This window comes from Eptatretus burgeri, chromosome 6, assembly GCF_056783735.1.
Source record: "Eptatretus burgeri isolate ZD-2024b chromosome 6, Ebu_testis_v1, whole genome shotgun sequence".
Taxonomy (NCBI): Eukaryota; Metazoa; Chordata; class Myxini; order Myxiniformes; family Myxinidae; genus Eptatretus; species Eptatretus burgeri.
The window spans coordinates 65692077-65718588 of NC_140966.1; the positions used below are offsets into that span (position 1 = coordinate 65692077).

At 44.0% G+C, this 26512-nt stretch overlaps 2 protein-coding genes across 8 annotated transcripts in view; both read right to left on the reverse strand.

Moving 5' to 3' along the window:
- The window catches only part of TMEM38A (transmembrane protein 38A), a 75674-nt gene that overhangs the window by 46537 nt on the left and 2625 nt on the right, over positions 1 to 26512 (reverse strand). For all 5 annotated transcript variants that reach the window (XR_015059285.1, XM_085885462.1, XM_085885463.1 and 2 more), the window contains exon 2: positions 5231 to 5387. Coding sequence is in view for 4 of the 5 variants with exons in the window: in XM_085885462.1 (XP_085741588.1) it covers positions 5231 to 5387 (157 nt within the window). In the remaining variant the exon portion in view is untranslated. The remainder of the gene's footprint in view (positions 1 to 5230; positions 5388 to 26512) is intronic.
- LOC147024973 (uncharacterized) lies at positions 5585 to 26507 on the reverse strand. Of its 3 annotated transcripts, none has more exons than XM_085885459.1 (3): positions 20917 to 26507; positions 8718 to 8784; positions 5585 to 5996 (listed from the first exon to the last, which is right to left on the reverse strand). In XM_085885459.1, exon 1 carries the CDS (start codon positions 24473 to 24475, stop codon positions 23336 to 23338), a length of 1140 nt encoding a protein of 379 aa, XP_085741585.1. In that variant the 5' UTR covers positions 24476 to 26507; the 3' UTR covers positions 5585 to 5996; positions 8718 to 8784; positions 20917 to 23335. The 3 variants fall into 3 exon arrangements, with proteins under 3 accessions (XP_085741585.1, XP_085741584.1, XP_085741583.1); XM_085885458.1 differs by lacking the exons at positions 5585 to 5996; positions 8718 to 8784 and adding exons at positions 12369 to 12876; positions 14173 to 14237; XM_085885457.1 differs by lacking the exons at positions 5585 to 5996; positions 8718 to 8784 and adding an exon at positions 12369 to 12876.

A 26512-nucleotide genomic window follows, 5' to 3' on the forward strand; every position in this document is an offset into this window, starting at 1 on the left:
GTCGGCCATTTTGACACACCTCCGGTCAGGTGATCGGCATGACCTCTGCAATTTGACATCCCTATCCTGGACGAATATTGTAGCCCAAATTTAGTAGCATTCTGACCGGTGGGTCTGGAGAAGAAGATTTTTAAAGGAATTGACGCGATTTTTTTAAAAAGTTGAGCAAGTCGGCCATTTTGACACGCTTCATCATGTGATCCCCTACCCTGACCTAATTTTGGAACTCAAACTTGGTAGCATTCTGACTGGAGGGTCTGGAGAAGAAGATTTTTGAAGGAATTTGCATGACGGCCATTTTGAGACACTTCCGGTCATGTGATCGGCATGGCCTCCGCAATTTAACATCAAGACCCTGTTCTTATGTTGTAACCCAAATTTGGTCACTGGTGGGTCTGGAGAAGAAAATTATTGAAAAAATTTCACGTTTCTTTTTTTTTGACCGATTTTTTGACCATTTTAACCGACTTTAAAGTTCACGTGACTGGAACGAGCTTTGCAATCCCCGTTTACCAGTCAGGAGCGAAACGTTGCTGCCAAATTTCAGCTGGATCTGCCCAGCGGTTTGGCCGGAGAAGTCAAAATGGGGGATGGACGTACGTACGAGATAGGGGATACGCACGATGATGATACCTTATCTGGAATTCCAAATCCAGTTCAGCTAAAAATACATGTTGCTTTCTGTGGCCTATTCAGCCTCAATGGGATAAACAACATATCGTTATTAGCTACTTCTTTTGTCACACTTCATTGTTTTAATTGTGATTACATATTCGACCAATAGCGAGCTTCCAGAGTTTTTAGAGCAGAAGCTTCAAACTCACACTTCAATACCACCCAGGGGTGCTTGAGCTGTGTGTCAAATTTCATGGTGATAAGTTTAGTAGCTCTGGGGAAGATCGTTTTATGTTTGGGAAAAATTCCAGTCTAACATGTTTGGGCAGTCCAACACTTGGGATGTCTTTCAACCACAACAAATCCCAAACACTCATCCTGTCTCTCTGAAAGGACCCTCTTGCAAACCCTCCCATCTACTTCCTTAAAAACTACTTGATGTTAGGTCATTCAAACTTTGAGGCCTCACCATCAGCCATAATCGTATTTACAAGAAGGCATCCCTTTGTTGTACAAAGTCCTTCCTTGGCACACTTGATCTCCTATCCACCTGCAAGGCCTTCATCCACAGCTTGATGGAGTACTGACTGTTCTCCCCTCTGAGCTGGTGCCCCCACCTCACACCTCGTCTTTCTTGATGCCGTGGAAAGAAAGGCCCTCAAAATCATTCGGACCTCTAGCGATGAAGCTGAGTGTCGAGGCCTGTTACTTTTGCATCACAGACAGGTTGGTGGTCTTGCTTTATTGTACCGCCTCCTTTTTGGTTTTTCACCCTCTGCCTTCTCAGGTTTCTGCAGAGCATGCACAGTCTGCCAGTAACCCCATTCCTGTTAAACCCCCAAAATGCAGGCTCACTTCTCACCTCCACTCATTTGTTTCTAGAGCCTGGTGTTGGCTCACTGGTTAGGGTGATGGCTTGGGATCCTAGGGTCCTGAGTTCAAGCCCCCTTGGCCGCTGAATCAATACCCCAGGCGGTTGACAGCCTGTCATCCTTCTGAGGTCGGCGAAATGAGTACCAGTTCCAGTGTGTGTACTGGTAGAGGGGCACTGCATCAGCGACACAGTCGCGCTTCAAGAAATGATAGCTACCCCAGCAGCAAAGCTTCCATTCGACCACCACACATTTGTTTCTCTTTTCTCTCACCTGGAGAACCAACTTCCCTTGTCTGTTCAGTCCGATTACTCCCTCCAGGCCTTCAAGACAGCCGTTCACAACTACATCAGGTTATCCCCCATCCATACTCATGATCTCTTCCACCCCAAATGACCCCATTCCCAGGTACTCTCTTTTTCCAGGTTATTACGATTCCTACCCCCACCCCACTGTGCCCTTTTCATTTGTTAGTTTTCATTGGGTTTCTGAGTTTTCTGTTTCATCCCCACCTTCCTCTTCCTCTTCTTGCTGTATTTCATTGAGCTGGTTCACCCACATGTGTCCTTCTTCCCTCCCCCCCCCCCAATCCCTTTGACCTCACCCTCACTTCTGCTCTGTCGTTGGTGTTTCCCCCCAATTCGTTTTGCTCCATTCCTTGTTTTCCAGCATACGAGCCCCAACAGTCAACCACATATACAAAAATGGTGCTGACTGCTCGAAGCCTAACGCTGATTGCACGTTCAGGTCTTCAAATACATTTTCAAAATTTTTGCCTTGCTGCCAACTGCCTTTTCCTTGACATCGGTTAAAACATGGCGTGATGATCCAATCGTGAAAGTCAATTTCATCGTTTGCCCAATAACAAAATTGTCACCGATAATCATGCAATTTTTCGGAGCATCATATTTGTCTCAAGTCGTTTATGATATTTCATTTTCATTTTATTTTTCTTTTGATATGATCCCAATATTTCCCGTTTGATCCCAATATTTCATTTTGATATGATAATACAGTAGTTTATGAAATACTGCACCAATATAACTTGATACAAGTATATATCAGTAATATCTGCAGGTAATAAAAGCATGAAAATGGAGGGTTGGTAGGAGAGCTGAAAGGTGTGTGTGCACTGCCTTTCAAGTCTGAGGCCGGATTCAAATCTTGACCCAGCTATAAACTGTCGCACTGGCGTCTTGCACGCAGGACGAGGCATGAATAGGCTCGTTTACACCGCATCTTTGTGACCGTGAGAGTGAGTTTAGCGTTCACACCATACGCGGCCACCAAGAAAGAATACATCACGTATTTTGTACGTGCAATGTCACGCGCTTCTTCAGAGAGTCGCCACACGGGCTCGTCCGACCAGAGCGAAGGCAGCCGCCTGCATTGCGTGAGTTGCCAGCACCGAAACGATCTCTTTGCCTGCACAGACTCAATGGCGCCATATTTTCTGCTTCTTCTCAGAAATTGAGTGGCGTGATGTCATCAGGCTGGCGTTGAATGGCCGCTCCTATGCAGCCCAAATTGGTCCGCAATGGCCTTGGTATTCGGCAGGTGACTCTCGCCACTCAAAGCCCCGCCCACGACTGAGCGTATTGGTTGAGAACGGAACTTCACACGCCCATAACCAGTCCCATGTGGCCTCGAAGACGCGATGTAAAATGGAAATGCGCCCAACATGTGAGCCGTCCATCGGAAGAACGTTAAGCTGGAGGATCCGTCTGCCAGCACTGGTCATCAGTGGACCTTTTGAGAAGAGGAGAGTTATCTTTGGCAGTCTGAAGAAAAAAAAAATTACTAATTTCAGCTCATCGGATCCAGCCAGCCATTTACAGATGCACTTGGGAAGAAAACCAACGAACTTTTGAGTGGCACCGGCGATAGAGCTTACGGCAGGAAAGGTTTCCGCTTGTAATCCAAAATGTACAGCTCAGATTAGCACTACATGTGCACACCTCGCGTAAAAACACCACCAGACACTGAATTGCAAAGGACATCCTCCATCAGCCGAGCATTAAACGACATTCACAAACTCGTTCCCTATCCCCGTCCAGACCAAATTTAAAGCGTGTATATTTTGAGCACGGCGAGCTTTACATGCAAGCAATTTGCTGACCGGAACATAGCGAGTCCCGTGGAAGCAATTTCTGGAAAGCCCAAAGAACCGTCGGTTCAAATGAACCTCAAAGAGATTATCGCTAAGCAGGGTTTTGCTGAGCTGGATGAGGCAACAGTCGACCGAGAATGAGCAGCCACCCTCCAAGCTTTGGATGAGAGGGAAAATACATGTCATTTTGCCGGAGGCAGCAACGGCTTTGTAACAGCAAATCGCTGCTGGGCTGTGATGGGGGACAGGGCAAGGGGTGCTGGTTATGGGCACAAAAGTCTGCTGCTTACCCCCCCCCCCAACCCCCACCCCCTTGCCATCCCAACCCCACAACCCCCCTTTCATCTCCTTGCACCCTTATTCCCCATTTTCCACCATGTTAATGAGACAAGGCTGGGATGGTGTGTGGAGCTCTCTTCCCATCACACCCACTATGGCAACACAATGGCCAGCTCCGCACAGGAATCCCTCGGGACACCTAAAGCCGGTCCATCAGAGGCTATAACCACGGCAACCAATCGGGTCCTGGGAAATTAAAGGGTCACATAACCCCGATATCACAAATTTATTTCTGAAAACAGAAAACGAGTTTGAACTTTGGGGTTAGATAGAGTGGCTTAAACATTGGCAATGCTTCAATTGACAGTCTACCATTGAGTTGGTGATGGATGGGATGGGAAACGAGGAAAGTTTTCTTTCAGCCACTTAAACACTTTAGCTCTTAAACTCAGCTGATCAGAGAATCACATTATATATGCTTTAAAATGACGCAGAAAGGTTAAAATGTGAAATGAACTGCAATCAGACATTCATGAGCGAATGCAGGCATCTCCCTTAATGTGCACTCTTCTTCAAGAAACAGAACTCATCCTCTCTGCAGGGGGAGTGGAGACGCAGCTCATAAATAGGATTCATCTGTCTGTCTGTCTGTCTGTCTGTCTGTCTGTTCGTGCTTTTTGCAAAGAGCGCTGGGCCAACAACCACCAAATTTGGCACATGGACCAAGTCCGACCTGAGGGTTGTCCGAAGTGCATTTTCATTCACAACCTCAGCATTTAAAGATCCCGAACAACCCATAAGACCTTTTTATTTACATGCTTGAGAGATTGGAATATGTGCGTGAGAAAACACTTTCTACTTGCTTGGGAGATGAGACCCATTAAGACCTCAAAGACCCTTAAGACCACTGAATTCGCCGAACACAATTAAGACACTTAAAAACCCAGAATACCCCAAACAACCTTTGGATCCCAAAGACAGTTAAAATCCCTAAGACTCTTGAAGACTCTCAAGATCCCAAAGACCCTTAAGTGTTTTGAAAACCTTTAAGACCCCTTTGAGTCGGAAGACTTTAAAGACACTTCAGGCCCCAAGACCCTTAAGACCCCTTTACCCACTGGTGTTCTCGCTCTCCTGCCCCCAACACAGTCCCCCCCCCACCCCACCCCATCGGTTTTTCTGCCCCCGATCCACCTGCCCCATTCTCAGCCCTGCCGGCTCTCCTGCTTCTCCCACTTCTCAATATCCTAACCCCCGCACCCAACCGGGCAACGCCGGGTATCCCCCCCCCCCACTAGTAATAAATAAAACAGTGGTTTAATTGAAAAATTCGTTGGAAAGTGTGAAGCCTCACCACACGATTGTCGCAAGCACAATGTTGATGTTGCTTTCAAAAGGCTTTATGACTGGTTCTCCAAGCATGAAGGCAGCAAGCATGGCTCCACCAAAACAAGAGAGCATACTGCATATCCAGCATGTGATGGGGCTCTTCCTCGACACATTGCAGATGCCTGCACATAATCACACACGCTGATTTGTCACCGAATTTTTCATATATAGTGTGTGTGTGTATGTGTGTATGTGTGTATGTGTGTATGTGTGTATGTGTGTATGTGTGTATGTGTGTATGTGTGTATGTGTGTATGTGTGTATGTGTGTATGTGTGTATGTGTGTATGTGTGTGTGTGTGTGTGTGTGTGTGTGTGTGTGTGTGTGTGTGTGTGTGTGTGTGTGTGTGTGTGTGTGTGTGTGTGTGTGTGTGTGTGTGTGTGTGTGTGTGTGTGTGTGTGTGTGTGTGTGTGTGTGTGTGTGTGTGTGTGTGTGTGTGTGTGTGTGTGTGTGTGTGTGCGCGCGCGCATACATATATTCTATACTCATGTCAGTCATTGCTGCTGAAGCCATTTCTGACCAAGAGTTATGCTGGGTGGTTTGCCATTACCTTTACAAGCATCAGTGAGGGCAGGAATTAGCAATTTGTTGAGGATGCTGGTGATAACTCGCCCACTCGTTGCAAAAAACACACCATGGGATATATGACATCAATCAATGACCAGTGCTGTGAGACAGGTCCTTCTGCTCAATATCCTTCAGATGTATGGTGCACACATTGATGCGTCACCCTGCATGTGAAATACCAGGATAACATTTATGACTGGGTGGAGATTCAAACCCAGGCTAGACAGCTCAAAGGTGAGTGGACATACCTCCCAGATATATATATATATATATATATATATATATATATATATATATATATATATATATATATATATATATATATATATATATATATATATATATATATATATATATTATGTGCAAACAAATCCAATGCCATACATCAACGAGTAGAAAATACTCGGTGGGACGATTGTTGGAGCGTCCGCTCCGAGTCTGGGAAATCGGTGGTTCAAGCCCAAGCTGAGTCATACCACAGACTTTTTAAATGGTACGTATGTGCTGCTTCCTTGCTTGACACTCAGCATTTAAAAGGATAGAGCATGGACAAACAACTCTGGGAAGGCAATGGCAAACCTCCAAGTATAACCCATGCCAATTAACTGCTTCAGCAGCACCAATGCTCTATAAAGAATATGGTAGATCAACAATCAAATCAAATCAATCAAATATAATCCAAAAATATGTTAAAATGCACAAGGAAAAAAAAAACAAAAACCTTCAATTCATTCATTCACTGCGTCATACTTTTGCTCAACCTGGGTTTGCCAAAACATTGCCGGTGCCCATCTTGTGCAACCAAAATACCATTTCACTGTCAGATTAGCTCATTTATGTGGTTACCCAATACGGCCACTTTTACTTGGCATTTTCGTGGCAACCAGGTAAATACCGATTTACCATTTGTTATTAAAGTACACCATAGTTTACGCTTGCATAGTGTGGACCTCATGGTGTTGTCGTTCCATCCAAACATCGAGGCACTGTGAAAGGCGATCACATCTCAATGGGCATCGACTGTGGCATTTGACTTTTCTCTTACCATAAAAGGATAGAGATGTGTCTGAGATCATGGCAGGAAGACTCACCCTCACTTAAATCTACGTAGCTGTGCCCTTCTCACATGAGGCGAACTCAGCTGATGTTAACCGCCCCCCACATCACGGCTGCCATCCCAGAGTCAAATGTTGATGAAACAAACGCGGAATCTATATGATTGCAATGGCAGTTCATTTACATGTAAACAATTAGCAAATCTGGTGATTATGGGAGCTAAATAGAGCCATCAAAAATGAACGAAAAAGAAAAGGGGGAAAAAGTAGGAGAGTGGGGAAAAAAAAAAGAGCGCGAGTGAGAGAAAGGATAAGAATCCACCAGAGCTGAGTTGGAAAAAAGAAAGACAATAGTCCAGCAAAAATGGACTTGAAATTTGCCAAACCTCGACTTTTTTTGAACAGGACCTAAGGCTCATCGTGGAGCTGTCACACGTGTACACGTGCGCACACACGCACATGATGGGAAGAGAGGATAAACACAGCCACCGTGCTTGAAGGAAGTTCTGTAATTTCCAGAGGCTCTCTGGGTACCAATGATGCCACAACAATGACACCGCCGAACTCAACACAGTCAGTGGGACATTTCCTAAGGAGGAGTTTCCTCCTCTCCATGGATGCCAACCAATGGGGATTGTCAATGCTCTATCTTTCTTATGCTCAGCATCAAGCAAGAAAGCAGGAAGTGCCATTTTTAAAGTCTTTGCTATGACTCTGCCGGGGCTTGAACTACCGACATCCCAGAATCGGAGTGGATGCTCTAACCACAAACATACCCCAAATGTTCCATCAAATGTTTGATGTTCCACCACAAACAACCACCTAGAGACAAGGATTTTTTTGATGCCCATGCTCGCCACAAGTGGAACATTCCCAACTTCCGTCGCAACATAGATTTGATAGGTGCGACCATAAACTAGTCATCGCAGCTGCATTAAATGACTGGTAATTATTCTCCAGAATGATGTACCAATGAGGTCCAAAAGACATTACACGATGGAGTGAAGTGTCCACTCGTCGCCAAAGCAGAATCATAGAGATTCTTAACACAACTTTGCCAAACTGACTCGAGGCAGAAACAATCTGCTCACTTTCAATACAAGCTGACACATTGGGGAAAAAAACCCCAATTCAAACAGCTGGTGTGTCAAGAGAACCAACACGAACATGAAATAGCCGGCAGCAAAAACAAAACTGTTTTCAACCGCCTGGGCGACATAGCGTTCCGACAAAAGAAAATCCACAACATGCTGGTTCATTCTGGAGACTGCCGTCACATTTTCGAAGCTGATGAGCTCACGAAGCCCATTACAACACCATCGATATCAACTCCATCAGGGGGGAAAACTTAGCTCGTTCTTGCAAGTTAGTGACTTGGACATGCTATTCTGCAAACACCCATATTGCCACACCTTAAATTTTTTTTAATTTAAAAGCTAACAAAAGAAACCGACTGCAAACAACACCAGAGTGGAGGGGGAGGGGGTGGGGATAACAATGAAACTTAAGCACAAAATAAAAAAGGTAAATCAACAAAGCAAACAAAGTAGAAAGATGGCAGATGGAGACCAGGCCCCAAAACTGGGAGGTTCTTGGACAAACCTGCACAACACTACCATGCGTGTTGCTGTCTCCTCAACACAGAGGAGAAAACACAGGGAACCAAACAACCGACACGAGGGAAGAGAAAAGGAGGCAAACCACAACCGACATGGAGCAAGCGCCAGAACCACACCCAACCATAACTCAACATCAACTGCTAAAAAGGGGTGAGAGAGAGAGGGAGACAGAGAGGAAAAAAAAAAAAAGAGGAGGGACATGTCTCCTTACTCTGCTGCTCTTGCTCATCTGCTTTGTGTTGTTCACCCAATCATGCTCTTGGTCAGTTTCCATCTGCCTGGAAGTTAGCAAACACCAGTGCAATACATAAATGTGGTGCAAAAATGGATCCTCTTAACTATAGGCCAATTAGCTTGCTTACAATTATAAGCAAGGTAATGGAATCTATCATTGCAGTTGACATAAAATCCTTCCTTTTCTCCTCCGCACTGATCTTAGATCATCAGTTTGGTTTCATACACATTCATTACCTCCACCACCGAAAGTGCACAATGGATGGAAGTTACGTTTTCACCCCCTCTGTCAGTCTGTCTGTGAGCAGGTTATCTCAAACAGTTGTGATGGATTTGGATGAAACTTGGTGGACAGGTTGGATGTGTGACAAGGATTAATTTATTCGATTTTGGTGAAGATCCAAAGGTTCTGGATACGATTTATTTATTTTTATTCTTTAAGAGACGCAACTTCAGACACACGCAATGTTTGCAGCCAACTGTTAAACACCGGGGAGACTCTCTGACTGTCTGGGGTTGTATCTCAGCTTTTGGTGAGCGAAAACTTGTTCTAAACTAGAAGGGCACTCGGTAGAGCGCATACCTCCGCCATGCAATGCCTGATCCACGAGAACATTTCTGGCCCAATAAATTTTTGAAATATCATGCCCTACAGTACTATATTGTTTTTGGCCCTATCTCTCTCTCAATGGTGAAAATCACTTTTCAAATTAAATAATTCTCGTATCCGGATTCGGATCTTCACCAAAATCGAATCAATTTGTCCTTATCACACACCCAACGTGTCCACCAAGTTTCTTCTGAATCAGTCCAAAACTTTTTCAGATATCGTGCACACAAACAGACAAAGACAGACAGGGGTGAAAACATAACCTCCTTCCACCTTCGGTGGTAGAGGTAATAAATGGAATGCTAACCAAAGAGAAGTCAGGGGTCGAATAAAAAAAAAACAGTTATATACAAAGTATTAGGATTGGGCGATTCTTAAAATTTGAGAATCGATTCCGATGCTGAACCAGTCGCAATTCTGAAAGGAATCAATTCCGATTCTTCACCAAAAAGTAATTTGTTCATCCGTGTCACAAGCCCAACCTACCTACGAAATTTTATCCCAATCCGTCTACAACTTTTTGAGATATCCTACACACAAACAAATAAACAAACAAGAAAGTCGGTAGGCGGACATGGGTAGTCGACTACCCAATAGAACCAGATTCAATGGGGAATGACCTGAGGATTAAGCACAAGAAAATTCATGATTCTAGCTTGAAGGGTTAATGCTGCAGATTGTTTTTCGTTAAAATACCCCCACATTTAGAGGTTTTTCGGCTGTTGCGAGGCAACGGAGGGGTCCAGAGCAACGGTTCTTTCTCACACATAACTAGGACATACCATGAACCTGCCATACCAGTTTCATGTATATCTGACTCATAGTCTCTGAGATATAATGAACTTCGTTTTTTTATTGTTTTCGACCAGGGTTCATTCAAAGTCTATCTTCTCCGACAGTTTCCATAGGATCCGGCTGGAAAATTTTGACAATATGGCTGAATGTACTGCCCAGTCGCTCGTGGCCCGATTTTTGATTTTCGAAAAAATAAATTTTTTATGATTTTTCAAAAATTTCAAAGTCCCGTTGCTCGGCAACGGTGGTGTCCATAGCAACAGTTCTCATTTGCACACAACTAGGTCATGCTATGAACCTACCAACCAAGTTTCATCGAAATCGCCATTTTAAATACTGATAATAAGGGTAGAACAAATCTCAAATTTTTTTTTTTTTCCGACAAGATCAACTACCCGACAGACAAACAAGCCGGGAGGCAGACATGGGTAGTCGACTACCCAAAAAAGATGTTGAACAGAGCACAATACTTGCAAAACCCACCCCCCTCTCCAAAGGTTGCCATGGATACATCAAATTGTCCATTTCATTAAGATTAAAATTGACAATCATAATCAAAGCTCAGGGCGATTGGATGAAAAATGACGATTTTAGAAATTTGACCTCAAAATCAATAGGCTTCTCAGTTGAGACTACCTCTGGGGCTTTGCAAATTTTCATGACGATAGGTTTAAAATTGTGATCTGTAGGCGATAAACAGACAGACAGAAGAATAAAATCGACTGACCAATACACTTGAAAAATCTTCGATTTTGCAAGTAACAAACAAACAAACAAACAGACAGAAAGGGGTGAAAACATCACCTTCTTCCACCTTCGATGGTGAAGGAAATTAGCACTGACACACATATGGACGCCAGCAGAGGCATAAAAATAGGGGCAATACCCCTGGGTAGAATAATGGTAGATATGGACAATACCCCTAATAATGGACAATACCCCTACCTCACCTGGTAGAATAATGATACTGAAGAAGACGTCAACGTGGGACAGAATCAGCAAAATGTACCAATGAACCAATGTTATAGTAAACACCTGTTTTGGGGGGAAAATTCCCAAAATTATTGACAGATGGACAGAAATAATTTTAAATGCACAAAATTTTACTTAACAAATCTAGATAAATTTTTTTCAAGTGTTTGTGTGTTATTCTTTCATGGCTGAACCGTAGCACTCAGAGGCCTCAAAATTTGGGTGTAGGAGCTTCAGAATCTGGGCGAGGTTTTAAACACACACACACACACACACACACACACACACACACACACACACACACACACACACACACACACACACACACACACACACACGTTTGTTTGTAAACAACCCGATTAGATTGTACCATGAACTAGGGAAACGGAAGCAGCATGTGTCATGACACCCCTCCTCAAAAAGATGAACTAGAACAATTCTGGAAAGGAATTTATGAAGATCGAAAGAAAACAATAAGGGAGGCGGAATGGTTCAGAAACCTGGAGGAGGAGAAGCAACATCTCAAGGAAATGCCCCCAGTAATATAATTAATGCAGAAAAGATAAGACACAACTTTCAAAGATGGCAAACTTCTAAAGTCCTGGCCCACATGGGATCCCAAACTTCTGGCTAAAGCAATTTGATCCTCTCCAAGTTCACCACGCTCAAGCATTCAATGATCTTATCCAAGGGGATCAGGAAATGGATGAAAGGCTTACAGAAAGCAACACATTCCTCATCCCAACTACGTACTTCACAAATACCGGCCAATAACATACAAACATAACAGGAACCATCACAGAAAATGACATATGTACCACCACCTAACACAACAAGGAGGCCGAGAGGCAGAACAGAGGGGATGCAAGAGAGGATGTTACAGAACAATAGTCCACTCATTACTAAACAAGGCCGAACTCAAAAACTGCAATACAAGAAGAACCGAATTGTCCACACCCTGGATAGACGATTTTTTAAAAAGCTTTTGACGGTATCCCACATTCATTGATGATAAAGTGCATGCAAATATATAAGATAAATCCCTAAAATAATCAATCCGATTGAGAAAGCCAAGGATCTATCGAATACCACACAAGAGAGTAGTGTTTGTAAAAACTGCGAGAGCTGTAAATCGCTCTCCTGGATTTTGTTTGTGAGAATGATCACTTCCGTCGATATCGCTCACCTCAATTTTTTTGTGAAAGTCATTGCACTGGCTTGAGTAAATAGAGAAGTAGACAAAGGAACAAGCACTGGACATTGTATTTTATTATAATTAGGTCTCAAAAAAATTAAAGGGAAAACACTTGGAACACTTGCAATGCATTGTCAATTTCATGCAAATTGTGCCTGATACAAATTACAAATATCTGGCATACCTCCAACCAGAAAATATTCATCATGTTAAGTCATCAAACATCAGCCTGGGTTCAACACAAAAACACAACCAATGTGATGTCCTCATTCTCAGAGCTGCCAACAAGAGCCCCCAAAAACAGACGCGTCAGCATCACTGGGCATCGTCCTCCATAGCCGACGTGTCCGAATCATTCCGATCACAGCCACTTCCACCCGCAGGACATCCGTCATCACTGCTGCTGCTTGATTTTTCAGTCAGCATGTCCGATTTTGCACCGTTCTACTGGGGCTCCAAGGCTGCCTGCCTGATGGGAAAAGTCAGTGACGTCCAGTTTGACCTTCCGCTGTCGCTTCATGTAGTTGTCAAGAGCAGCTTCCATCACTTCTTCCCTCTCTTTTTCTGTCAAAACCAAATTGTTGACGTCAACAACAATACGATCCTGCATGGTGCCATGCTTGAGATTTAGCCTCAATGATATTGCCGACGCCGATACACATACGTATTTCTGCAAAACAGAAACATTTTAAAACTCATGTTTGCGGTACTTGAAGATATTTTTTCCACATCGACTTTGCTTTGACTTTGCGAAAGTAGTGGTTCACTGTGTACCTCAGGTATTTCCACTCCTTTTTTCAGTTTGGACTTATCGAAGTCACATTGGCCAAGTGTAACTTCAAAGCGGGAGGCCAGAAATCAGACTCTACGTCACCCCCATTTGGCTGGGTCAAGCCTCTTCATATGCTTGTAAACCTCTTGCTCAAAGGAGTTCAATCTCTCTTCCAAACCCTATTGAAGCGATGGTGAAACATCTGATTGCAGAGCTTTAACTTTGATTGTTGCTCGAGCTACATTCATCATTCCTTTGTCGTTGACTGTTGTGCACTCCCTATTCTGTTTCTTCTTTCTCTCTTTATTTTTTGTTTTGTTTATCTCTACTTATTTATTTGGAGTTCCCCCCCCCCCCCCCCGGGAGTGTGATCAACAATGCCCCGAGACAAAAACCGAGGAGTACCATGGCACACGAGAGCGATTGCGCTCCTTAAACACGAGTCTCTGCCACACTATTCCTGCAGCACTCAGAAGGAAAGATCGAAATACCAGGAGTAAAGATAGGATGCGGAATCATCCAAGGAGACAGCCATCCCCCCTCCTGTTTTGCTTGGCTCTGGATCCACCAAGTAACCTCATTAATGAGCAAGGACACAGATACACCCTAACAACCAATATGAAGAAACAATAAAGGTGACACATCTACTTTACATGGACGATTTAAAACTCTTTGCACCGAACAACAAAAATTGGCAGGACAACTGAAATTAGTGAAACGGTACTCTGACCTCATCCAAATGGAAGTGGGCCAAGATAAGTGTGCCAAGTGCACATTCGTGCAAATAGACCAACAAAAATGGAAAAACATAAAAATCGACGTAGATACAACAATGCAGGAGCAAGACAACAAAGCATCATACAAATACCATGGAGTGAAAGAGGGCCACCAAATATGTCAAAAAAACAATTACCAAAGAATACTTGCATAGAACGAGGATGATCCTGAAAACATACCTCTCCCCAACGAACAAAATCAAAGCCATAAACCAACTCGCAGTACCTGTGTTCAAATACAGCTGCGGAATCATAAACTGGCCACAAACAGAAATTTCAAAAAAAAATAGGGGCAATACCCTGGACACTCACCTGGTAGTGGCTGGATAAGAAAACCAGGGAACCACTGGTAGGCGTGGATAAACCCACAAACATATCTAATGGAGAAAGAAAATAAATACTGATGGATTGTTTGTTTTTCAATGCCGTGAACAAACTTTGGTACATCACGGGTGATGAAGGTTGTTGGTCAAGTTTCATCATAAATGTACATGTAGTTTCTGAGAGGAGAGAAAATACCTATTTTGGGGGGCAACCCCACCCCCCCTCAATAAAACCCCTTCGATCCTACTTTGTCCAATGCCGTGAACAAACTTTTGTATCTCACAGGTGATCAAGGGTTTTTTGTTGTTTACCATGTCGAGGCTCATGTAACAGCTGATACACAGAAACATACAAGGCGGGACACAAGAGGGGCGGGAGAGGGAAGCACAAAATAATGGGGAACAAAGACAATAGCAGATCCGTGGAAGGGAGGGGATGGGGTGGGGTACACAGGGTAAACAAGACTACAGGGACTTTCAGGAAGTAAAACAGGGAATATGAAGGAGGTGGATTTTGGAGTGATTAACGGGGGAAGGAGAGATCAAGATTTTAGATGGGGAGAGATACGAGACGGTGGTGAACAGCTGTTTTGAATACCTGGGAGGGAGGAGTGGGATTGAAGAGAGTGCGGGAGTTTGTTCCAGAGGTGGGGAAAAAGAGGAATAAAAGAGTGAAGTAGAGCAGTAATTCTCGATTTTGGAAGTTTCACCAGAAGGGGTTTTTTGGCGGACCTTGAGCACCATGACGGAATACAGGGGGGATAGATCACAGACAGAGTATTGGGGGAGGGGGGGCAAAATCGAGAGTGGACAACAGAATACAGAAAGACCACCGACCTGCCTTCCATGAGAGTGAGAGACCCAGACTCATTTTCATCACGGGAGATACCAATGATCCTAAAAGCCTTGGTTTCCACAGCGTGAAGTGGAGTTAGGTGTGAGGCAGGAGCATCAGCCCAAAGGGGGGGAGCAATATTCCATCAGGCTGTGAATGAAAGCTTTGTAAGTGGTTTGAAGGAAGGACTTTGCACAACATAGGATACCGAGTTGGCGACTGGCTTCGGAAGCCAGTTTGGAGATGTGGCTTTCCCAGGAAAGATCGCAGCAAATCGTGAGACCCAAAAGCTTGAATGAAAGGACTTTTTCAAGACAATTGTTGAGAAAGCAGATGGGGGTGGGGGTGGGTTCCAGACAGTCCTTTCGGAGAGACATAATGAGAGTGAGATCTGTCAGGGTTGAAAGACATGTTCCACTTGTTGGACCAGCTTGTGATTTTATCCGGATCTGTAGAGAGTGAAGAAGCTGCTGCTTGCCGGTCTGAGGGATGAAAGATGGTATGGCAGAGGGTGGAGTCATCAGTAAAGAGATAAAGATGATTTTCCAGGGAATCTGAGAGATTGTTGATGAAGGATCGTTGATGAAGATCAGAAAAAGCACTGGGCCCAGAACACTGGCTTGAGGAACTCCAGCCTGGACGGGCAGAGAAGATGAGGGAATTCCATGAAGAGCCATGCATTGACTGTGACCGGAGAGGAAGCCCATGAGCCTTGAGTGGAGATTGCCTTGGATACCATAAGAAGAGAGTTTGGTGAGCATTGCAGGGTGTCAGACCGTATTGAAAACTCGCGATATGTCGAGGAAGATGGCTCTGATCTCATGTCTGGCATTGAGGATCTCCATCCAATGTTGGGAGAGCAGAAGCAGCATGTCCAGGGTAGAGTGACCTGATCTGAATGCAAATTGATGATCAGAAATCAAGCCATTGGAGAAGAGGAAGGATTTGATGTTGGAAGCAATGATGGATTCCATAACCTTGCTGATGATTGGGAAAAGGCTGATTGGTCTGTAGTTGCAGAGATCTGTTTTTGCACCTTTTTTATGCAGGGCAGTGATGTTTTCTGAATTCCAAGCAGAAGGCAGATGAACTTGAGTAAATGAGAGGGTGAATAGAATGGAGTGAGGGTGAGCAAGAGCAGTAGAGCAGGTTTTTAGGACCCGTGGGCTGATGCCATCTGGATCGGTTGCACAATCTGAGTCGAGGTTTGACAGCAAACTCTTCACTTTGTCAGGAGAAAAGGAAACAGAGTCCATGGACAGCTGGGTGTGACTGGGAAAGGTGGGTGCAGAAAGCAATGCGTTTCGGACACAAGATTTAGAAGCAAACACGGAGTTTAGGCATTTAGCCTTTTCACGTGCGGTATCAGCAGTGCGGCCAATTGAAGCAAGGGAGGCGATGGAGGGGGAACATACACCAGAAACAGACTTAACTAGAAACCACCAGGATTTGGAGGAAGGAGACAGGTTTGAGAGTTCAGACTTGAGATTAGAAAGATGGTGTTTACTGGCTCTTCTGAAGGTGGACACACACTTGTTCCGAACTTTGTGGAAGGAACTGACATTGCCTTCAGTAGGATTTGCCTTCTATGAGGCAAACAAAAGTTCTTTCAGGACAACTGCCTTGCCACAAGCTTCGGTGTACCAAGGGCGGGAGGAAAGGTAGGACAACTGAAGACGAGATGGGATAAATCTGTGCATATGAGAGAGCAAGTTTCTTTGAAAGAATTCCCAGGACAAGTTGATGTCAGAGAAGATTGTGGTAAAGTTTCATCAAAATCACATGTATAGTGTCTGAGAATAAAGCAAATACATATTTTGGGGGGAAAGTGCCCTTAGACCACAATCTATCTATAATTCCAGCAGTGTGTGTGTGTGTGTGTGTGTGTGTGTGTGTGTGTGTGTGTGTGTGTGTGTGTGTGTGTGTGTGTGTGTGTGTGTGTGTGTGTGTGTGTGTGTGTGTGTGTGCGTGTCCGCTGTTTCTCGACAACCACTGGTCCGATCTAATCGAAAATTGCCAGGGAAATTACTGGGGCCTTGAGTATGTGCCTTTTCAAGGTTTGATATTAAATCGGCCAAGACGTTCCCAAGTTATGGCCAATTATTTACCAATCCAAGGACGTTGCTATGGCCATTTATTTACCAATCCAATGACAGGACACGTTGCTGCGTAGGCGTGGCCGATGGGGAAAGGGCGCCTTAGTTACCATGGCGTGGGAGTGGCAATGGTCAATGGCAGCGAATATCATGGCGAGCAAAGACAGGGAGGTAAACTTGATTTTAATTAACTCTGTGTGTAAGTATCACAGCAGTTGTTACTTTAATGCAAGCGATAATTTGTGGAATGCATGTGTACATTCCGTACGGGCACGCACCACTTCCGGATAGTGATGACTAACTGCATTCTAATCATTTCTCGATTTCTTCTGCGCATTTATAGATAAGCACAATGCCCCAATCCAGTCGTCGTTTACGAGAGCAAAGGAACGGCCTGTGTGGTTGTTTGAAAGTTTTTTGTTTGTTTTTTTTGCACGTACAGCCACTAGTCAGGTTCCTTGTGTAACTTCGTTGGAATTTTTTGGAGAGTAGCAAACCTATAGATTTTTGAGAAGTTTAAAATCTATTTAAATTTAAAAAATGATGTTTCACATTTTTTCAACTTTTGGAAAGGTCGTTTTGGGGTGAAAAACGCTTTTTTTTTTAAATTCCAATTTAAAAAAATCTGAAACAATACAAAATAACCACCTGATGATGGATTACTGTTAAATGGTTAACAATCCATTACAAACGCTCACTTCAAGTTCACATAGACTCGTATGTGGCACTCTCTGAAATGGCAATAGAAGAATTCTTCAAGGACAATCTGCATCTCAAGGAAGTCTGCGTTGTTGCAACGGATACAGTTCAAACTGCTTGTGGAGAACATGACAAAGCACTGAAAGCTGAATCAGTGCAGCAAGCCAGCAACTGTCTGCTCCAAGTCATCATCAATGAGAACTTGTTTGAGAGACTTCAGGAATGAAAGGCCAGCCACTCAAAGAATGCCATGTTCAAGGCCATGATGAACTATCTCCACAGAGTAGAGGCAATTCTGCATTTTGTTGCAGCATCTCGGAATGCCGATTTAAACCTTCATCTTCAAGCTGGTGAAGAACTCAGCAAGATATTTTTTGCCATGGACAGAATCAAGTACAAGCGGCTCTGGCCAAGGTACATCTCTGACATGTATGCGCTTAAGACCAGCCATCCAGAGACCTGGAGGGAGCTCGAAGCAGGCAATATTTTGGTCACCAAGAATACTATCCCATTTGTATCGATCGGAGCAGACCACGCTGTTGAACATCTGAACAGGTTGCTGAAGGTTCACTCTGGTCTGATTGGCATATCAAATAATGCAAATGCCAGACAGCGATTTTTCTTGGCTGCACCTGAACTGTCACACCTGTCATGCGAGTTTCAGGGACAGTTTGGTCTGAAGGAAAGTGAGATCACTGAGCACCATGGCCCGTCTCCAGGTGTCATCAAGCGTGAACACAATGCAATTGACCGAATCAAGGCTGCCATACTTAATCATGAAAATCCATTTGAAGTTGAGGGTAACCAGCTCTTCAATGTGGTCACCCAGCTTATGTGCCAGAAGAATTTGTACCACAGATACTGAACATTGATGAAACGGGACAGAATCTCTATATAGATTTTGTTGCTAAACGGATCAATGGTGATGTCAGCCTATGGGCACCAGTGAAGAAGGAGAAGAACAGAATGTACATGTCTGGCAATACAACACTAGCAATCAAGATCAGGGACAAGACAGTAGATCTAAAAGGAACCAAGGATTTGTATGGTAGACTGATGGTACTCTCCAGATCCAGCAGCGACATTCACCAGAAGGATGCAATTGGTAACTTTGAATTCACTGTGACACTGAGGGCCCTGTTTGCACCAAACGGTAGCTTACTGTCATGCACTGACAAGTCGAAGCTAATCAACAACTTGGAGAAGTTTGCCAACAAGGAACCGTCTTTACTGGAAGATGAGCTTGATGCCGCACACATGGAACCAGCACCCACTGATGCTGTAATTGATGGCAGTACGAGCACGAAGGTCGCAGTCGTGGATGGAATGGTAGTTGTCCAGAAAATGACCAAGAAACCAGCAATGGTCGTGACAGTGAAGGACCTCAGTGAATGTTTCAATGATAGGGTGATGAGTCTGACCAGAGGCTTCGACCTTGTAATTCTTGTTTTTGATACGTACAAGCAAGATTCCCTCAAGAGCACAACCAGAGACAAACGACGTCAAGGAAAGGCACCAGTCCAATATCAGGTCAAGGATGATACCAGTATCAAACACATCACGATGAGTCGATTTCTGTCCCATCTTCAAACCAAGGCTGATCTGACGGAGTACTTGGCAGAGAAAACTCTAGAATACAACCGCGATTCAACAAAGGTGGTAGTCGTTTCGGCATCTGGGTGGACGTCGAGCAACAGGGGTCTCCAATTTGAGGCGAATAACCATGAGGAGGCCGATACGTTGATGATCCAGCAAGCAATAGCTGCATCACAGCAACACACGGGAGATATTGAGCTGACGATATTCTCACCTGATACGGATGTTCTCGTTCTTGCCATAGCAAACTATCATCTCCTGCCAAGACAAACATCTATCTCAATGGCAGCTAGCATTGTCAAAATCGAGCCAATCTGGAAGGCCCTAGGTGAGGAGCGAGCCCAGGCATTGCCGGTCTTCCACGCATTCACAGGTGCCGATAATACTGGGCGGTTCGCTCGACAAGGTAAGGCAAAGTGGTTCCAGTGCTACTTGAAGGCCGATGACGACATGGTAGATGCCTTTGCTATGCTCTGTAAGGATGCTGAACTGTCAGAGGACCTATACACAACTTTAGCAAGACTTGTCTGTTCAGGTTATTGTCCAAGTGGTGTCAATATTTCTGGCATCCCTGAACTTCGGTGGCATCTCTTCTGTAAGAACATGGCTGAGAATGACAAGTTACCACCAACTGTCGGTCGTGACAGTGGGTCATGCGGGTACATATCCAGGCATACGTTTGGGGTCAAGCAGCAATTTCTCAGCAAACATTTCTTGATCCATTAAAGAATGGCTTCCACAAGGACACGAGTGGTCAACTCAAACCGACAACAACAGACATTCTCCCTGCACCAAAGGCAATTATCGAGATGATAAGGTGCCAGTGCAAGACAGGATAAGGTGCCAGTTCATCAGAGATGTTCCTACAGGGCCAAGAACTTAACATGCACTGATCTTTGCATGTGGAGCATTTCGTGTGAGAATGACGAGGACTCAAACATTGAACGGCATGACCACGATAGTGATGATGACGATGGCAATGATGAGTGACATCAGAGACAGTGATGCCAATTGGCTACAAACTCATATTTGACATTAAGTACATTTCACTGATCACCATATTCATGCGTAATTTGTTTCAAGATTTGAAAGCAATACTTTAAATAAACGATAATTTGACAAAATGATAGCCGTTTCCATGGCAACCATTGCTCAAAATACAGATATATGTATTCTATATCAAGAACTGTCCTCCAGTTAACAATTATGCATCATCAGTTGCTTGTGATTAATTTTGAATTTTCAGAGCTGAAATGAAAAAAACTGGTTTTTACCCCCTAAACGACCTATTTGACCACATTATATGCATTGGAAAAATGTGAAACATGGATTTTCTGTTTTGGTATTAAGCTTTCCAAAAATGTTGGGGTTAGCTACTCTCCAAAAAATTCCAACGAACGTCAAATTATGGACACAAGGAACCTGACTGACTACACGCACATACGGCCACGCACGTACGGGCACGCACTAGTTTTTTTTAATGGTGTGAACAAACTTTAATACATACCAGGTGTTGAAGGTTGCTGTCAAGTTTCATTGAAATTGTGTGCGTAGTTTCAAAGAAGAAGTTGCAAGTTTTTGGGTACGGACGGACAATGCACTATCCCAGAAGCTCCCCAGAACTACAGTACGTTCCAGGTGAGCTAAAAATTAACCAAAAGCAATCCTTGAAAACAACACCATAATTCTCACGTACGACCTGATGATCCCATCCGGTGTGAACATAGAAAACAGAGCATTGCGACTGGACATAGTAATCAGATACAAAAAGGAAAAGAAGGCATTGCTAATTGAGGTTTCAGTAACCAGCGATTTTGGCATAAAGAGAGCAGAAATCAAGAAAATGACCAAACAAGAAAATGACCTCAATAATGAAGTGAAAAGATCCTGGAAGCTGAAGAGCACCAAAATTGGACAAGTGATAATTGGAGCAATGGGAATGACAAAGAAGAACTTCACAAACATCCTACAAACCATCCCTGAGAACATTACCACAAACGAACTACACTTGGAGGTTGTCCGGGGCTCAGTGATGATCCTGAAAAGAGCTCTCAGAACAAAACTCTGAACAACACAACTTCACAACTTAGGTCATGAATCACGATAGTTCATCGAAACAAAGGTGGACACCGAGTCCTGGGAGGGCTCTGCTCCACCTTCTGAAACCCAAATTATGGAGACAACAATCAATGACACACACACACACACACACACACACACACACACACACACACACACACACACACACACACACACACACACACACACACACACACACACACACACACACACACACACACGGCCAATCTCCACCAAATTTGCAGAAGTGCTGAGATACCCAAGGTCAGGTCATCGGCACAATGAAAAAAAATATATATATATATATCCCCCCCAACCCTGCTAAGAGGGTGGGAAGCCCACTTGTGATTTCCACCTGCATGGCTAGGCCAATGCACACAAAATTTTGCATATGTGCTGAGATACCCTGGTTTGTGTCATGGGTACAACACCACACCCCCCCCCTCCTCACAAGGCAATTCTCCATAGGTTTGTGCGCATACATCCAAAAATCATAGTTAAAAAATAAAAACCACTGCGCCAACCTCCGCCAAATATTGCATATGAGTGGGGGTACCCAGGGTGAGGTCGTGGACACAACCCCCCCACCCCCAACCTCCTGGAATGACATTCTCTGTATATGTATGTGTTTGTAAGTCTGAAAATCAAGAAATTGACCTCAAACGAGAAAATGAGGCCATTTCGGCCCATTATTGCCGTGGTACTCTCTCAGGTTAATTTTTGCTCCAGCTTTAAACGTCAATCTTCTTGATGGTTTACTGAAGTCTTAATAACCCGACGTTGACAGTGTAACCCGGCTTGGGTAGAGTACCCAGCGCTGCAAGGGGAAAAACGTACTTCGGTGTTCTGGCACATGTTGTGCACTGAAATTGTTTAAATCATATATTTCAAGTGTTTGTTTGTGTGCTTGTTTGTTATCCTTTCACGCCCGAACCGTAGCACCTTGAGGCCCCAAATTTTGGGTGTAGGTACTTCAGCATCTGGGCAAGGTTTACAGCTGTCATACGTTGGACTTGAAGGCCGTTTATAGGACACCAAAGGCTGCTATAAAATGTATATTGGGATGTGGGGTCAGGTAGTGCTGTGGCCGGCCTGCAGGCAAAAGTTAACCACCATGAGGTCAATAACCCAACGCTTTTCAATGTCCAACATGTCCCAAAACCCCTCAGGGGAAAAGCTCACCCGACTGGGCAGTGCTGGGCAGTGTCTTAGAATACCAGAGTTTGGTGAACTTAACAATAGGCACCATGTTGCTAACCAACTGTTCATGGGCGGTGTAGAGTTAATTTCGTACTATTGGAACGTACCTTTGAGACCACTACACCTTTACAGACCTTTTACTTTAGACCCTTTCAACACTCAGACCCCTTAGACTTTGGACTGTTCAAACATTCAGAGCCTTTAAACTTCAAGACCCTCAGACCCTTGACATTTTAGACCCCTTAGAGCTTTAACTTTAGATGCTTAATATCGCTTTGACGCATGTAATATAGGATCAACTCATGATTATGTGTGGTCCCATATACACAATGTTACATGACATGCAGTATATGCATGTAGTCCAGTAAACCAACGACTTTTTTTTGGCAAAGATTGGAAAAAAATAGGGGAGAGATGAAACTTGGTGGGAATCTTCTTTGGACCTTATAGAATGTCATACTAAAAGTCCCCGCATGTCACATGTGAGCTAACGTCACTATACAGGAAATGACGTCATTACCGTAAAATGCACTTTTAGAGACTTTTTCATACTTAATCTAATTGTTCTCGGTCACAAACACTTGCAGTAAATCTCACAGGATCAACAAAGGTATCAGTTTTCGGCAGAAGGCATCACTGCTTATTGTTTACATGCTTAGTTTTCTCTTTCGCACCCCCTTGGTCGACGTTGAGGCTGTAGGTTCATCCGAATAAACATCCGAACTAGCGAGATCGTCCTCTTGTAGACCTGTGTCATCTTCATCATATTCATCGTCAGAACTATTGTGAGACTGCACAAGCTCACTGGATTCTTCACATTGGACCTCACGGCTTGGTTCATCGTCTACTTCTTCATAAGTGTCTGGTTTTTCAGAATTGCTGCAACCACCACCGCGACACTGACCACATAGCGGTGAACACTGAATGCCAGCTTTCCTGCATCCGCATCGTCGCTCACATTCAGTCTTGCAGTTGCATGAAATCAAATTTAAAAGAGTGTCTGGGGCTGGACGCTTGTGCGTAAGAGTTGGATACAGCTGTCCATCGACTAAATCCCAACCACATTCTGTCGGTGGTATATCACAACCTAACCATTGTTGTACCTGATGATAAACACGCATGGAATGTTCTTTTGCTGCTGCAGACGTAGGTGGTAGGGACGCGAGCTGGAGTTTGGTATGAATTGGACACTTTGCAACTGCTTTCATAAAACAGTGATATCTGTGCTTGTTCAGGGAAGATGTTGTGCTCGGAGCTCCATAAAGCGCTGGTAGGAACTCTTCTCCAGCAGATGTAACGGAGCATTCTGATGATGAGGGGTTATTAAAGACTTCCACGCACATATTTAGATCTGGACGCTTCAGTAGTCGCTTGAATGCTTTCTTCTTCCCTTGTCTATAGAGAGCCGAAGTGGTATCGCAACCACTCATCGCATGGAGAAAAAACAGACTGTGGGAGAATCCCTCTGATAGACGACGCTGGACACGTCTGATATCAAATACCTTCTTAGGGGTTGTTCTGCTCCTGGGTTGAAAGAAGCAGATGCAATTGTCTGGTTGAGAAAGTTGAGTCAGCAAAATTAGTAAATCGCTATCTGTGCCTAGAACTACTACGTCCTTATCATGTGACAGTTCTATTGCAGTGCGAACAATCATCGTATCGGCATCTGCCTCTGCATTTGTAACTCGTATCCCCGCTTGTTCCAGCTGTACTTTCAAATGCTCAATTAGCCTGGTCTTGTTCCTTCCATTTGTCAAGAATCGATCTTGTCGAATGGTAATAGGCATGTCATCAGTGAACAATATCTGTGCGGATTCGACCCTTTTAGCTCTTCGATTGTGTTCAACGGTCTTTGTGCTACATACATCACCGTATGTAGCAATGGATGGACCCTATCTTTCCGATGTAACTGAACATCACCGAAAGTCTTGCCCATTAATTTCTTTATTGCTTCTGTACCAATCTCTACTGCGGAATCACAGTTGATGCTATCGTTGCCTACAACACCGGAACCTATTGACATCAATTAATGACTTTGTGGCAAAGGTGAATGGACTGTTAGCCACGCAAAGAGTTTTTCTACATCCTGTTTATCCCGAAATTGGCGAGATTTCCTAAGTTCAACATGTTTCTCAGAAGTAGTGAAACTGACGCCACAGAACTCTTCAAAACGATTATTTAGCTCTGTACAGCCAGGCATACCGAGCACCGACCGGTTCAAAACACTGTCAGTCATGCCTCGGCCACGTGTCAGGCCTCCAGACGTTTTTATTGCGCGCATCAAAACTTGTTCTATGTCATGTCAGTCCAGACTCCCGCCCACATTTTATCACTACGTCGGATTGTGAAGTTACCCATGGACGAAAACTTCTGGAACTCTGCTGGTGTCATCTTGGCATCCAACTTGGACATTTGCTGAAGATACAAGTGAGCATATTTTACATAAGCCAAGTGTCCGGCTGCATGGAAATGTGGAATCATTCCACGAATCGTTTCGAGATGCAATTGCCAATCACCACATCGCTCGGCACGTACAAATTCGCGCATCAGTGTTACCTGATTGAAATACTGAACCCAAAGTTTGGCTGTTCGGCTAGTATTCGTGGCCTGGAGCTTGACAGCCTCCAGCTTTTCAATGACCATGTTCAAAACAGTACTGTTGGTGATGTCTTCCATGGGTTGGTATTCATTGGTGACAGTCACAGGAAGGTATCTGTCAAGAAAACGGCTTGTTTTCCTTACAAATATTGAGAAGTCACAGGTATTAAGTGGTTTTATAAAAGGTATGACATCACTTCCGGTGTAGCGACGTTAGCTCACGCGTGACACTCGGGGACTTTTAGTATGTTGTTTCTGATAATCACATGAAGGTAACTGCCAAGTTTCATTTCTCCCCTATTTTTTTCCAATCAAAAGTCGTTGGTTTACTGGACTAATGTTGGTAGCGCAAACATTGTGATTTTATTATTTGGATCACAAAGGGAATCTGTAAAAGATCTGTATATCAATCCCTTTCTCTCACGGCAGATGGATTTCCATTGAAGTTATTTCATTTTTATTTGTTCCGATTCTACTGAGCTAATTTTAACAACAAAATAATTATTCTCAACACCACACACAAAAGCGAGTTGTTGTTGGCTCTCCATTCCGTGTGACGAACGTTAAAATCCCATATTTTCCAACATTCTGGATCACGAGGAGAACGATGCATCTGCTTTCTTTCTTCTGTCCGATCGATCGGGACAGCCCTATGCTGAACAGCACGGTATCTTTTACACCTCCAAAACTGACTTTGGAATGAAAAAATGACGACGACGACGACAACAAAACGCAAGTATGACTGAGAGTCCAGACAGATGCACACAATTTCACGCTTCGCTCAGCGGAGATGGGTTACAAGATGGTGTCTTGCGGTCATGTGATCACGTGTCCTCCAATCACGATCGTTTTCACTCAAACCGAGTCCGCCAAACTCTGGTAGTCTATGGCACTGGTGCCGGGTATTGAAGTGATGCAATGTCAGCACTCAATGGGACGTAACCCTTGAGGAAGTGCAATGACTTCAGACAGATAATGTTTTTAAATTTTTACTATTTGTATCCAAAAATCTCAGCTAAAAAAGGTATTAAATGACAATGTAAAGCAGGTTCACAGACTGATAGAAGATCAAAAGAGAAAAACATCGCACATGAGTGGATTCATGATGACAAGAAAAGGGATGATGATGAGGGGTTTTAATACAAGGGTCTAGGCTCATGAAGGAGCTATATAACAAAGGGCAGCAGGTTAATTTCTTTCAATACAGACTGGCACCCTGCCGTGCT